The following is a 15867-nucleotide window of genomic DNA, read 5'->3' as shown; positions in this document are numbered from 1 at the left end:
TTGTTATTGTATGGCCAGCCCCCTCCTCCAAGGAACTCAAGGAGGGTGTCACATGGGTCCCCTCCCACTGCCCATTTCCCCCTAAGAACAACCTTGTGTGGGCAGGTTAGGCTGAGAGGCAGTCCCTGGCCCACGGTCACCCAATGAGCTTCATGATGGCTAAGTGGCGAACGACCAACACTCTTAACCATCCTGGCTCTCTCCCTTCCTTTCTGTGGCAGAGGAGGAACAGGTAGAAGTGGGAAAGCATATTTGAGCCTGCAATCCTTGCAGCTGGCTAGAGAGCAGTAGATCATCCCCAGCTCCGCGCAACGCGGAAAGCCTGCAAGGCGCACGGCAAACTAGCGTTTGCCTTATTCCAGCAAGCTTCTCCAAAGTCCCCATTTTTACGCACGGCTCAAGGATAGGAAAGGAGGGCACAGCCGCGCTGTCCCAGGAGGGTAGCCCAAGGAGGCGCCCTCTGAGGTGGGAGGGTTTCCCGACTTATTCGACGCTCCTGGAAATAGGGGCGTGAGCGTCTGTGTGCGTTTTTGTCTTTTTTTGCCAGCCCGCGAGAGACAAAAGCGCAACGTTTGGGTACCTCCTTCCCGGCGCTTCGGGAAAGGCAGGTGACGGGAGAAACGCCCGCCTCCATGCTACCCCGCGCAGTTTGAGACGCTTACGGAAAGAAGGGGAAGGCACAAAGGGGGAGGACCCGTCGCTCTTCCCAGGCTAGCTAAACTTTTGGAGTTGGGAACCGGGCGGCTCAGGCTTTGCAGGCGCGCCGCGGGCGGGCAGTCAGGCGCGGGTGATTCTTTGCCGATGGGGTGGGAGTCCCGGGGAGGGCTTTCCCTTGCTCGGGACCTGCACGGCGGCGGCGGCGGCGGCGGCGCCGGAGCTGCATGGAGATGCTGGACAACAACGCGAGCTGCCCGGAATGCCGCTTCCACCCTGAGGCGCGCCACTCCCTGGCGGCCGTGCTCATCTTCACGATCGTCGTGGACATCCTGGGGAACGTCTTGGTGATCACGTCCGTGCTGAGGAACCGCAAGCTCCGCAACGCCGGTGAGTTTTGGCCCATGGGAGGGAAGGGAGAGTCTTGGCTCCAGCCCGCTGATTAAGGGCCTCTTGCTAAGACAGGGAGGGATTATGCGGGAACCAGCACTTCCGAAGGCCAGCACGTGGTAAGGTGCCGGAGGGCGCGGGCCGTCTGTGTGGCCCTGTTAGGGCAAATGCCCCCTGCATTTCTGACCGCCAGCTGTACAAAAGTATGGTAAGTGTCTCGTCTCTTGGTAAGACAATAATGTACATCAAGGGGAGACAGGTCATAGTGGTTTACTGCATGTTTACTGCAGTAGTTGGCTTTTAAAGTGTTTAAAGTCATTCACACCTACTTGACTTGATAATCCTTGACAGCAATTCTGTAAGGCAGCCCAGGTTTATTATCCTCCACTCCCATATTACGGGATGGGGCGGGGCGGGGAAGAGAGTTGAAGCTCAGAGTAAGGTTACCAGATTCCCCCCCCCCCCAATGAATCCGGGGACACTTTTCAACCTCAGTGGATTTTGTATGGGGGCTGATTTGTAAATCCGGGGACTGTCCCCGGGAAACAGGGACGTCTGGTAACCTTAGCTCAGAGGGAATTTCCTAGCGAAGAGCACCTCGTGTGTTTAATGATACAGCCGGTTTTCAAACCAAAGGGCTTCCGAAAAACCCATAGCTGACAGCGCATGCCTATACGTAGAGAAGCAATTCCCACTTTATTCAATGGGGAGCTGCCTGAGTCCTAGGAAGCGCATTTACGATTGCTCAAGGTTACAGGCACGTTTACTCAGAAGAAAACTCCAGGGCTCTGCTTTCGCGTACGGGTTTATAAGAACACCCAGGTTCTTCCCTCGAGGAATCCCGAGCACTGCAGTTTACTCCTCACGGAGTTACAGTTCCCAGCAGCCTTTCACAAACTACCGTGTCCAGGATTATTTGAGGGAAAGAACGTGACTTAAAGGTATAGGAGGGTGCATGCAACATCCCCGTGCAAACAAGACGAAAGAAGCACTATGCTGCTGCAGCAGCAGCTATCAGTCTTAAGTTGCCATTTGTCTATAGGGACCCCTCCTTTTAGCTTGGCCTGGAAGTTTGCCCTCCTTCTTGGAGTACTCAGTGCTAACCACACAAAAAAGATGCACGTCCCGTTCCAGGAAGGGTCATAGCCCAGTCCTGGAGCACCTTCTTTACCTGCAGAAGGTCCCAGGTTCAATCCCTGGCATCTCCAGGTAGGGCTCAGAGAGATTCCTGTTTGAAACCTTGGGGAGCTGCTGCCAGTCAGTGCAGACAACATTAAGCTAGATAGATCAATGATCTGACTTGGTAAGGCAGTTTTCTATGTTCCTTATGTTCCACTTCGGGGCTTCTTTGAGTGCGCACGTTCCAGTTCCTCCTTTCCCTTTATTGTTGCCTTCTTTGTTCCCAAAAGAAAGTAGGGAGAAAGCACCTTTCGCTTAGGGCATCACTGTAAATTTGCCCACAAAAGTTTCTACCCCACCCCCAATTGCAAACCTTTTGGCAGAGGAGGGACACAGAGCTGCAGAATTGGAAGGAACCTCAGAGGTACTCTAGTCCAACCCCCAGCCTGTGCAAGCAATCTACAGGTGATAGGGAAAGTGATTTGGGCTGCACGCCCAAACACACTTCCTTGGCAGTACGTCTCACGAACTCAGTGAAATTTATTCCTCACTGTATATGTATAAGACTGTGCAGCTCCAGTTCATGCCCCTGAGTTTGTGCAGAGCGTTCCCCTCATTGTCTGGGGTACCATTAGGAAAACAAGTCTTCAGAGAAACCTCTGTGTGCCCAGCCATCATTTCTGGTTTTTAGAAATAAAATCCTGCCTGCATGTAGGGTGAGAGCTGAAAAAGGGGCTTTTTAGAAGAAGATTTAGGCTCAGAACAGTCTAAGGACCCTGGATCTGTAGGAAATGTAATAGCCGGAACGCACAAGCATGAATTGCAGAGACAGTGCAATGCAGAGAAACGTTTCCTGGCGTGTGTGCAATGCATATGATCAGATCTTTAGACAGGGATGAGATCCCTAAGAGGGAACCAGAGTTTCTCGACTCCAACTTTCCTCCAATAATAAATTGACCATGAGATTGCTTTGAGGATGGCAAATCGGAGTAGGTGTGAAAGGGAACTTGTCGACAACAGCTTTAAAGTCTCTGTCTGGGTGCAGATGTGTGAGGGAAAACCAGACTGGTGGCAAATACCAAGAATGTTAATTTATTTCATTCATTTTTCTGTAGGTATTTATTTGATTTAACTAAGCTTAAGTACAGATGATTGAAATAATTTGCATATTCTTCCCCTGTTCATGCCGTCTAAACTTTTCTTCCTTCTTGTGTTGAATTACAGATTGAAACGCCTGCGTGTATGTTGTAAAATGCCACACACATATGTCTGGCAGAATAATAACAACACTTTTACTCAAACTGATACTGAGGAGAAAGAAACAACAGCACCAAAATTAAACAATAAGAGTGAAATAAACAATTAAAACACAGACATGAAGAGCTTAGAAAGCTCTGCCTTAGGGGACCATTTTAAAGGCTTATGGATCACACTAAGCAAGCCAGTTTGTCTTTGTCTCTGGGATGGGGAAGTCTCAGCCCAGGGGCCAAATGCTCCCCATCTCGTCAAGTGGCCCTTGTGATTCTTCCCAGGTCACAAACCCTCCAGAACCAGACCCATTATCAGCCCTCACTCTCCTGGAGTAGTCCCCCCCCCCGGCTGGGAACACCCCCCCCCCGATACAGTGGTACCGGGTTAAGAACTTACAGTAATTCGTTCTGGAGGTCCGTTCTTAACCTGAAACTGTTCTTAACCTGAAGCACCACTTTAGCTAATGGGGCCTCCTGCTGCCGCCATGCCGCTGCTGTGCGATTTCTGTTCTCATTCTGAAGCAAAGTTCTTAACCTGAGGTAATATTTATAGGTTAGCAGAGTCTGTAACCTGAAGCGTCTGTAAACTGAAGCGTATGTAACCCGAGGTACCACTGTAATGAGTTGTACGTACCTGGATGGAGGATAAAAAGGTGTGTGCCTGCTTGTAGAAACCTAACCAACTGTACAAAGGTAAATTTTGCATTGATTCCTCTGCCCACTTTTGCCTACTCCTGGCACATTGCCTAGAGGGGAATGTGTTCTTCAATCTGAAAAGGTTCCTACCCTTGTTCTGTCCCGTTTGCTTTCAGTTCTCAAGGCTTCAGGAAGAGCCTAATTTTTGACAGCATGGCAGTGTCAGCCACCAAGGGCCTTCTCACAGTAAACCCCTAAGTAATTTGAAGAAAGGCCCATAGCTAACCAAGGAAACTTGTGTGTGCAGCATGCCTGTGTTTGCAATACACAGCTGAGCATCTCAGGACTAGAGAGTAGGACCCATTCTGCTAAGAAGGTGTGCCTAAGGTTGAAATCTCCTGGATGATTCAGGTTTTAAATCACCGGGAAGCAGTAAAGAGCACGGGGCAGAGACAGGGAGAGAGAGAAAAAAAAGCAGACATCAAGTGAAAGCAAAGAAAACAATGCGGGGGGGGGGGGAATTGTAGGGAGTTGATCTTAGGGTATATTGAATGTTTCACTGAGTTGAGGAGCCTCAATGTGATGAAATGGGAACTTTACTTCTCTGCAGAGACACTGGCAGAGGACAGGGGTGCGGTGGGGGCAGTCCGCCCTGGGTGACATCACCCCCGCCCCCTGGGATGCTCGCCCTGCCCCTGCGGGCAGCTAGCCCCACCTCCGGGTGCACAGCATGTGCGCCACTCCAGGTGCCGGAGCAGCTAGCTCCGCCTCTGTGCAGAGAGCCCTCGCTTGTTATCTTCCTCCAGCAACTCCTCCCAGGCAGCATTTATTTTTTATGGCAAAGGACTAGCTTGTGGCAAAATTGTGTTTTTATTCTCTTCAGCATCTTCTCTTGCCTTTCTCCTTTTTAAAAAAATAATAATAACAGAGCATATGGAAGGCTGCAATTGTTCCATTTGTACACCCAATAATGAGGCACTCCTCTCCAGTTTAAAAACCCTTTGGAGAGGTATATAATCAGCTCACTTCTTAGGAGCAGGGTTGGGATTTCAGACTGAAGTGCCAGTGTACCTTATCCTTCCTCAAGGGCAATTACAAAGTTCACATTGCTTTGTAGACTTTGAAAGGCACTGTCTCTAATTGCTTCGTATAGTTTTGTTTCCTGGGAACTTTATATGTGAAACTTTTTGAAGTTGCATAAGTGTAAGGGGTTTCTCTTTCTTTCTTTCTTTCTTTCTTTCTTTTACTGAAGCAAAAGACAATTGAGCAAAACAGAGCAGGAGGTGCGGACCTTAATTCCCTGTGTATATAACATTGCTATTATTTATTACATTTGTTGGGAGCATTTTGCAAAAAAGAGTAGAAAAAAGAAGGCTTTAACTGAACAAGAGGTTAAGCAGTGGATAAAAAACACGATTAAAGCCATAAAATTTAAAACAAGGTTTAGTAACATAATAATGACAAGTGTTATCCATCCCACCCAAGGGGGCAGGGGGGGCAGCTTCCCCCTAGATCAAGTAAAACAATAGAAATATTTAACTAGCTAACCAATCACATCGGTTCTGTCCCCCACCCCCACAATCAAGTCCTTCTCCCCCTAACAAAAATCCTGGCTATGCCCATGACTGCCATAGAGGCATCTGTGCTATGCATTTGAAGCAGTGCCACACCCCTTTTGACCATGGGGGCTTCCACAAATAATCCTGGGAAGTATAGTTTGTTAAGGGTGCTGAGAGTTGTTAGGAGACCGCTGTTCTCCTCACAGAGGGTCAGAATCCCGAGAGTTGCCTAAAAAGAGGGATTGATGGTTGCACCACTCAGAATCTTAGCTCTCTCTAAGTGCCGTTACAAACTACAGTTCCTAGGTTTCCCTGGTGGAAGCCATGACTGTTTGAAGTGGTATGTCACTGCTTTAAATAATGCCGATGGGGCCTTAGTTACCAAAGGCTTGAATGAAGGAAAAAGTCTTAGCCTAGTGCCTAAAACCCTGATAATGGTAATGGCAGGCGTGTTTCCCTGGGGAGAGTATTCCATAGATGGAGCCAGCACTGAAAAGGCCATGCAGCCACCCTCCATACCTAACTTGGGTGAGCCACACAGAGAAGGGCCTCTGATATAGACTTCAAGATCTGGACTGCTTCACCTGGGCAACATTTATATCCTGCCTTTCCTCCAAGGAGCTTGCAGTAGTATACCTGCTTCTTCCCTCACCTCCATTTTATCCTTCAAGGTAGGCTAGGCAGTCACTGGCCCGTAGTCACCCACTTAGTTCCATGGCTGAGCAGGTCCCAATTTAGCACTTTGCCAAGGGTGAAGAAGTGGGACTGATGAGAGCTGAAGTGGAATGGCATACGAAGGTCCACAGAACCCCTCCATCCCTGCACTGTGCCACCTGGTTTCTCGTATTCTGTAATTATACACCAGCTGTCAAGTCCAGTGATTGTAGCATTAGAAGTTGCTTGGCCCCTTACAGTTTTTCCTCTGTTCTAGCCATTGCATCCAGGTCTGAGCACAAGTTCCTCTGTAAAATCTACAGCACCAGGGAAACGTGGGATTGAATTGCCCACGTCCACCACCACCCCGTTGCTTGTTGTCACTGCACTTGATGACTTTCAAAGGAGCGTGTGAACCGACAACCACTGAAAACAGTCGGTGTTCATTATCAAGGGTACAGCAACAGTAATTGCAATAAGTTACCAGATCCAGTAGGGGGCGGAAGGCATAAAGGTATCCTATTCCCTGGCTGATTTGTTCTTAAGTGACTACCTGTAGATTGTTTTCTTAGGCATTATTTCCTTCCTCCTTCAGTCGGTTAGCGCTGTGCCTTCAGTTGGTTACACTAATGACTTCATGATGGCCACATATCAGCTTGTACCCAGAATGGCTTTGTTTGCCTGGAGTATCACGCCTTCAGGTTATTTATTCTTTCAGTTAGCCGTCTTACCAGACTGTTTATTTCTGCACTTTGCTGCAATACACACACACACACACACACACACACACACACCAAACTCCAAAATTCATATTGTGTGTTTCAGAGTTCTACATTGTCCTAGGCTGGGCCTGTGCATGCAGCAGAAATGGACTGTACCACTTTGGATATTGTTTTGGAATCCTTCTCCCAACTGGGGGAGGAAACAATTACCTGCAAATTGAAAAAACACTGGGTGGTGGGGAACCCCCGGCTTCCTGGCCTTTTGGCTTCTGTGCTGGTTTTCCCTTTTTATGGGGAGGTTTTTGCACTGTGGAGTATCTGAAAATATAACACACACACACCCTTTCCACCTGGGCTCCCCATCTCATCCCACCTTGTTCTGTTGCTGCATGTGTTTAGACAAAATCCAGATAATCCCTGCAATAATTACCTGGGAAAGTAGGCGAGTTTCCTTATCACTGTATTACAGACAGGGAGACTGAGGCTGAGAGAGAGAGTCTGGTGAGGCTTGAATCTGGGGCTTTATTGCTCATGATCCCAGCTACTTCAGCAGACACAAGACTGCAAGGCAAGGTGAGAGGGAAGTTCTGCTAGGCCTGGCAACGGCCCATTCACACAAACAAATCGACACTGGCTGTCGCAACCTCCTTGGGCAGCCCTTGGAAACTTTGCATTTGTGCAAAAGAACTTTGTTGGAAAGGTGATCGAAAGTTCTGGCCCCACATGCAATTCGTCACTCAACATGGCAGTCACTGAGCAATGAGAAGATTCATAGGTGAAGTCCTCAGGCCGGAAGTGCTTTGTTTCTCTTGTTCTTTGAAGTGGGCTTGACTACTAAACCAGAGGTTAAGGCAACTACCTGCTGCCTATTCACCCATGGTTGTTTGGAAGGCTCTCCATCCTAACTCCTAGTTTGAGTTGGTCTTTAGCATGTCACCTCCTCCTCCACATCCTAATTATATCTGCTGCACAGGCAGATAGGCTCTCCAGGTAACAATGAAGAAGATGAAGGCAGCTCTTCTCTGATATGTACCTGGCAACCACAGTTCTTATTTCCTGCAGTGCTCTGAAACACAATCAGTCCTGGGCACTGTAGACACTTCCAATGACAGCTGTGCATTAGAGTACTGGAAAAAGGGGCCAGGCACGGGCAGCAGTGACCCTTACCTGAGAATACTGCCTGTTGCCAAGTTTCAGTGGACTGGGTGGGGAGAGGGAGCCCAGAGGTGGCTCTTGCACTGAGAAGCTGGCAGTAGCAATTCAGTGGCCCACCACACAGGGGAGCTATGCAGATGAGTCTAGTGAGCAAGGATACAGGTGTGTGAAGATTGATGGGGAAAGCCCTGGCTTTTATGCCTATTTTTAAAAACTTGATACTCAGTTGGGGAAGGGGGAATACCCAGGTGATAACCTGGTCACTCTAGGTAGGGATTATTATAGAGCAGGTGGAAGTATTGACCTGGAAGAGGTTTAGATGATGGATATTGTTGACCATGGCCATGGGAAAGGGATGTGGTTGTGTGTTTTCTGCCAAGGAAAACACACCTTCTGCTCATGAGTTGAAGCTGGGCTGGCAAAGCCAATTATCCTCCCTCCCCCTTTGTGTCATTGGTGTATGTAATAACTTTCCAAGTAAGATTCAGTTGCTTTTCTTGGCTGAGCTAAAGGAAAACGGATTAGAGTACATTCAGAAATAGTCACTCTTGGAGTTAATATTAAAACAACTGAAATGCATGCTGTCACAAGGTCGGAATATCCCATTATTTTTTCAGGACTTTTGCAGGCACCTGCTAAGCTTGAGATTGCTCTGGTAGCATCTGCCATTGAATTGTTCCTTTGCCTTGTACAAATTAAAACCAGAATGTGACAAGTTAGGAGGTGGGGTTGTGGGCAAGGCAGGTCCAATGGCTAACCAAAGAGATCTTGTTGCCCCAGTGTGAGCAGGAAGATCCAGTGGTCAGCTGGGTTGGGGAGAGTCAATCCAGAGCCTAAAGGTCTTCTTCTTCTGAGAAGCTGTGTGCTGCAGTTCAATGGTTCACCACACAGGGGAGCTGCACACCGATCTGGCAGCTGTTAACAGTCATACAGTAGACCTGGAGGTGGAGAAGGGAAATGCCAGTTTGTGTGGAAGCCAGTTTGACTTTCTTGTCATGGACAGATACTTTCTTAATGTTGATTTGGATTGTTAGTGACTGGCTGAGAGGATATCCTGGTAACAAGGAGTTTGGAGACGAACCACAAGAGGGCCAAGGCTAGGCCCACTTCAATACTTCCTATTCTGTCCCTGAATTGAAAGATGGGGAAAGGCAAGCTACATTCTTCAGGGGGCCAGGTTCAACACATAGGCTGCCAGTTGCTGACCCTTAGTTGAAATCTCAGTTAAATGCATCCCAGTGTTTATCACATTACAGTAACAACAACAAAATATTTGAAGATGCTAAGCTCTTTTAATTCAGAGAACTGTGGAATCCATCTTTCAAAAAAATCCTTCATTTATTCAGATACTTAATTTTATTACATTTTGTATATTTTTATTCTTGGAGCAAAGCATGTTTGAACAATGCCTGATTCTAGAAGGGGAAGAAAATATTTAAAATTTTGTAGAAATGAGTTGGCAACTATGGGAATTAAGAGGCAGGTTTCCTTCAATGCCAGTGTGTTGGCAAGTTCAGTTCTCAGACAAAGCATAAAATAAAGCAGATCTGAACAGAGGAAGGAACAAGAAGCAGCTAGACCTCAGGAATTCAGATCTACCTACCTGCTCTGAAATGCACAGTGTCCCTTTGTATAGGCTCTATGGTGATGGGAGCATCAAATAACCTTTTAATTGGACCTGCTTCTTTTAATAGCCCCGTCCAGATGGCAGTGAAAGCTGATCACCGTTTGCCCTTGTGATATCCTAAGAGCAGAGTTATCAGCTGCCATTACTGCGAAGGGGAAGGGAGCCTGAATCGAAACATCACAGGTCAGCTGAATGGCAACAGCGGCATATCTCCCCCTTCCCTAAATTAGATTACCGAAAAGAGGAAATTTAGAGGAGAAACAGGAGTTGATTTTCACGCAAAAGAGCTGTGTGAGCTTAACTTTATGGCACTGAAAACAAATCCCTATGCAGAGCACATCCACAGAGCCACTCTGCTCCTTAAAATTCGGAATGCATTTTTGTTTTCTTCATCTGGAGCAAGGCTGGGGGGACCCAAGGGCCACATTCTCAACAGGTCAACCTGTTGAGGGCCACATGCCTGTGCTGAGCGGGCCAGAGGCAAAAGTGGTCAGAGCTACTAATGTAAGCTTCCCCTTTGTGTAGTGGGCTGCAGAATTATACACAGAATCGCAGAATCGTAGAATTGGAAGGGGCTGCCAAGGACCCTCTAGTCCAACACCCTTCAGTGCAGGAATCACAGCCAAAGGATCCCTGGCAGATGGCTGTCCAACTTCTGTTTAGCAACCTGCAATGAAGGAGAGCCCATCACCCTCTGAGGGTGTCAGGAGAACCCAAGCACTTCCCCTTCCTGAAGTTTTTCAGCAACGGGCGTCCAGAATCATCTCTGCCTCCAACCATGGAGGCAGAGCGTAGCCATCAGGGCCAGTAGTCACTGACCGCCTTACCCTCCATGCATTTGTCCAATCCTCTTTTAAAGCCATCCAAGTTGGAAGCCATTGCTACATAAGGACATAGGAAGAACTTACTGGATTAGACCTGTTTTCTCAGTGGCCTCCTTGTCTCGATCCTCCATCCAGAGATGGAAGAAGCATCAAGGACACATCCCAGGCAGGCCAAAACCCTCAGGACCGAGCCCTGTGGGGCCACATTCAGGCCCTGGGAATGCTATTTCTTATCCCTCTATCACAGCTTCTGGGCTGCTCTGGTGCTGGAACTCCTGAGGAAGGTGGGGTGGCGAAGGCTGCGCCTGGTCTGAGATACACTCCTCTGTATTCCCAGCCTCTTCCTCTAAGGATGGGGAGTTGGGAGTCCTGGGTCATGTCAGCCGCCCTGAGAACTGTCATTAAAAGTGGATATAAATAACTCAAATAAACAAATGAGCAGGCACGGCAGCTATTTAAACCCTACCAATAATCCCCTGGAATCGCTCTCATCAAACAATGCATGCTAGTCCAGCGGTTTTCATGATGGGTAATCTTTTTATTAGAGGATGTTTGATTTCAAATCAATGTGCAGTCTGCAAAGCAGCACATACTGTTCCAGGTGCATTGAGAGGAGGTTTTCAGGAGGCAACGCTAGAGAAAAGCATAAAGATGGGCTTTAGCTCAGTGGTAGGGCAACTGCTGTGCATGCAGGAGTTTCCGGGTTCAGTCCCCATCATCTCCTCCAGGTAGGCCTGGGAGGGGCAATACTGAGCTGGATGGGCCAGTGGTATAAGTCAGCATCCGATGTACCATATTATAAGGCAAGCAAGTCCTTCCCAGGATTGCTGAACAATGCTTCCTAATGAAAGCCTGGCTAGCAAATGTCAAAAAAGGGAGATTGGGGCAGAGCCAGTCTCACTTTGCATGGGGTTGGTATCTACTTGCAGCCTCCAGTCATGGGCGCTTGGCAGCAGCAGTGCTTCTCTGAGAGAAGGGAATCCTCTGAAGATAACCAACACATTTCAAAGCTACAAGTATTGGGATTGTCAGCAGCTTGTAAGGAACCTATAGCACTGTGTGTGTGTGAGAGAGAGAGCGATAGAGAGAGAGAGAATTAACAAAGGCAAAAAAGTTGTTTTTCGTTTCAAAAGCTTTCCAGTCCCTTGACCTTTCCGTAAATAATAAGCACCCCACTTTGCAAAGCGGCATATCCAGTCATTAAAATGCATTAAACTACTTTAAAGAGAAGGAGAAGATGCAACAGTAAATTTACAGGAATAGAACAAATGCTTGCCCTCTTAACAGGACCTTTGAAATAGTTTGCTGCACACCAGCAAGTCCTTACGGCTTCTCCAGAGAACTCGCTCAGGAAGAGAAGCCTCCTTTTTGTTTCCCAGTGGATGGCCCTGTAAGGACTTTTTCCTGCATGGGAAACCCATTTTTCTACACAGAGGATTTCTTTTGTCCCTCTTCCCCCTTGGCATGGAGAGAAGAGCTAGAACAAGCAGAATTTTTATGGTCTGCTGAGAGTCCAGCAGGAGGTTTGACAGACCTAAATGTAGAAGTAGAATTGGGGGAGCAAGCTGGTTCCCCTTTAAGCTTTTGTATCATGTGCACAGCTCTCATTTCAGCATATTTGATGAGTTGATATCAGTCCAATGCCCCATCTCATGGATGATCTATGGCAAAGGTAGCCAATGTGTTGCCCTCCAGATCTTGTTGGACCACTGCTTCCAGCATCTCTTAGCATTGGCCAAACTGGGTGGCTTTGGTCCAAAATCTGCAGGAAACCATACTTGCTACTCTAGATCCATGGCATGCCCAGATCATGACTCACTATCATGGAATCAGTAGCGTGGCAATTGTTATCTTGGCTTGTTCATTATCATATGTATATATCCCACTCTTCCACCAGGTAGCTCAAGGCATTGTGCATGGTTTCCTCTCTCCGGTTAATCCTCGCCACAACCCTCACACAACGTTTAGTGATCCAGAGTCACCCAATGAGCTCCATGGATAATTTGAACCTGGGTCCTCCCAGTTCTAATCCAGTGCTCTGAGGCCAATGCCTGCTTGGTTCTCAAACCCCTTGGTACTCAAACAACTTGGAACCCAAACACTGCAAACCCGGAAGTAAGTTTTCCAGTTTGCGAACTTTTTTCAGAAGCTGAACGTGCTCCGTTTGGAGTGTTATGCTTCCAATTTGAGTGTTAAGCTGAGGTTTATCTGTTTTTACTATTTATTTTGCGTTTTTGTGGCTCTTTTTTGTTTTTGTGACTGCGTGGAACCCAGTTCAGCTACTGATTGATTGATTGATTGATTGTGTGTGGCTGCAGTACATTGTTTATTGCTTTCATTTTATGGATCAATGGTCTTGCTAGATAGTAAAATTCATGTTTCTTTTAGGGGTTGTTTTTAAAAGCCTGGAATGGATTAATCTATTTTGTGCTACTTTCTATGGGAAAGCGTGCCTTGGTTTTGGAACACTTTGGTTTTGGAACGGACTTCCGGAACGGATTAAGTTTGAGAACCAAGGTACCACTGTAACCTAAATTGAGCCTACACTGAACTTGAACTGAAAGGAGAATCCACACTTTTTAATTATAAGCTGACTTTTCCTCTAGCAGGGTTATACACTGTGGAATATTATATTTTTATATATTTTTACCGAAGTGGTTCATCAGGTGGGGCAGAGCTACTCTAGTGTCTGAGTAGGTGGGTCACTGCTGCTTACCAAGTGAGGAGGTTGACACAGTGCAAATGATCCAACAGTAGCACTGAATGGGCTCTGCTGGTGTGTTTGTACCATGCAGGCATTCCCACATCGCCCTCCTGCTAAGCAGCAGCAACCCACCTGATAGGAAGCTAGCAGAGGGGCTCTACCCCATCCATTGTGGTTTATCCCCTCAACAAAATAGAATTTACTCCAGGTTTGCTGCAGCTACATTGCTGGAGTAAGACTGGAGGAGAAATTTGATGGTTCACATTTAAAGGTGACCTTGCCTAGTTCATGCTTCCAGAAAAAATATACAAACTGAAAGGCAGCCTCCCTTCAAATTATGCACTTCTCTAAATTTTGCAATGCAGTTCCCTAGCCAAGTAATGAGCACAAAAATGCATATGCTAAGGTATACTGAAAAGTGCATTTTGTGTGTGAAAATAACATACAAAAATGCAACACATTAGGGAAAATTTCTCTACTAAAATGTATATATTAGGCAAAATTGCACAAAGAACAGTGTATATTAGGACAAAACTGCACTAATATGTTGACTATTCTTCTTTTAAATAATAATAATAATAATAATAATAAATTGATTGAATTCATTTATGAGGGGTTAAAAAAACCCTGCAGATTGATGTGGAAATATGTACAAGGGAATTTAAGATTGGAAAAATGAGAAATGGAGAGAAACCGAAACTGAAGGATTCACCCATGCCTATGAGTAAAGCTGAAATACTGAAATCTAAACTAAAATCTACAGAATTTTTAACACTCAGGTTCAGGTCTTGAGATGTTTTTTCAATATGATCCCCCTGAGATTTAGGTCCTGGCAACAGAATACTTTTGCTGTGCACTTGTTTTAGTTTCATCACATCCTAACCATAGGGTATATGCACTCGCTCCATCCAAAGATTGCATGTTTATGTGTACACTGAGGCCACCTTAGGCGTGTGCACCCAGAAAGGTAATGCATGAAGAGACGCCAAGCTAAATGTGGCGTGCATTCGCGTCTTGTGTAATAATCCGCAGTCCAGAAGACAACACAATAGCAGCTGGATTTACCATGCTAGGAGAGATCCCAGACACTAAAGGCACACAAAGCAAAACAAAAGAACATCAGGGTTTGATATTTATGTGTCATAATATTTTGACAATGCATTTCAAGAATGCTATGCTTGCTACTGGAATCTGCGCAAAGACTTGATTATTGCTTTTTATTGAATTTTAATGGGATAAATTGTTAAGTTTGGCTGAGTCACTTCTGCCTAGCGGGGTTGCCAGTCAAACTCTGGTGCTTTTGCACGGCTGTTTTTGTTTAGGGCTAATAATGCGTGAAGAGCAGGTTCCAGTCTTTTGCATTCCAAGACCAAAGCAAAGGCTTTTTATAGACATATCCATTTGCACAGAGGTCCATGGCATATTGGTCCTTGTTACGCACATAACAGAAATAATCATTCTGTAATGTTCTGCTTTGGGTGCTGTGTAGGAATGACCAGATGCACACCTTGGGATTGCTGAGTGGCAAAAAACCACACAGCTTTATTGCGATCCATAGATCCAAAATACACAGTACAACAATGATATCAACAGTTATTAATGTGTAAGAGTGGCCTTGCTAACCAACAGAGGAGCTTTAGTCCACATATACTGATTTCTGATCATTACTGCCTGTGAGAGAAATTTTGCTACAGCCAGAGTAATAGTATCAGTCTTATCCTCAAGGAGCACCTTAACATAAAAGGATTCAATTACAGTTAGGTAGCCGTGTTGCTCGGCCTTGGTCAAAACAAAACAAAACAAAACAAAACAAAAAATAAAAAAATCCTTCCAGTAGAACCTTAGAGACCAACTAAATTAGTTATTGGTATGAGCTTTCGTAGTGTGCATGCTACTGGAAGGAATTCTTTAATTTTATTTCATAAAAGGATTCAGCAATTCCAGGTTGTTCTGTTAATCTCGGTTTGATTAGAAGCTGTCTAACCTGTATTTTTTACAGATGACAAAGTAATAAAATGTGTTCCATACATGCAACATCCTGGGAACATGTGCACAGCTTAGCTTTGGTATGGTATGCCAGCCAATCCTCCACTCAGCACTTCAGATGGAGACATTTAATTTGGCTTTAGAAAATAGACGGTGATAGTTTGGTACGGTCAGATTCTTAAGTTAGGGAGATAAACAGAAATGCCTGCAGATATTGTATTCCTAAAACAGATGGGTCGCAGGTCACATATGAGCAAGGTACAAAAATACTTTAAAGTCTTTGAAACATATTACAGTAAAGGTAAAGGGACTTCGGGACAGTGAAGTCCAGTCTGGGGTTGCGGCACTCATCTCGCTTTCAGGCTGAGGGAACCAGCGTTTGTCCACAGACAGCTTTCCGGGTCATGTGCTCAGCAGGACTAAACTGCTTCTGGCGCAACGGGACACCGTGATGGAAACCAGAGCACACAGAAATGCCATTTACCTCCTCGCTGCAGTGGTACCTATTTATCTACTTGCATTGCTGTGCTTTTGAACTGCTAGGTTGGCAGGAGCAGGGACAGAACAGCAGGAGCATACCCCGTCGT

General features: G+C 46.2%; 1 protein-coding gene across 1 annotated transcript in view; it reads left to right on the top strand.

Annotated features, from left to right (window-relative positions):
• Positions 1–887: 887 nt before the first annotated feature.
• Positions 888–15867, top strand: part of GPR50 (G protein-coupled receptor 50) — a gene marked incomplete at its 5' end in the record, with an annotated part of 43745 nt that continues 28765 nt past the window's right edge. The window contains one exon of the mRNA XM_083723055.1: positions 888–1044. Coding sequence (XP_083579181.1) covers positions 888–1044 — 157 coding nt within the window. The remainder of the gene's footprint in view (positions 1045–15867) is intronic.

The sequence above is a fragment of the Podarcis gaigeae genome (assembly GCF_964106915.1).
Source record: "Podarcis gaigeae genome assembly, chromosome: Z".
Classification (NCBI taxonomy): domain Eukaryota; kingdom Metazoa; phylum Chordata; class Lepidosauria; order Squamata; family Lacertidae; genus Podarcis; species Podarcis gaigeae.
This window is presented reverse-complemented; position numbering and strand designations above follow the sequence as displayed.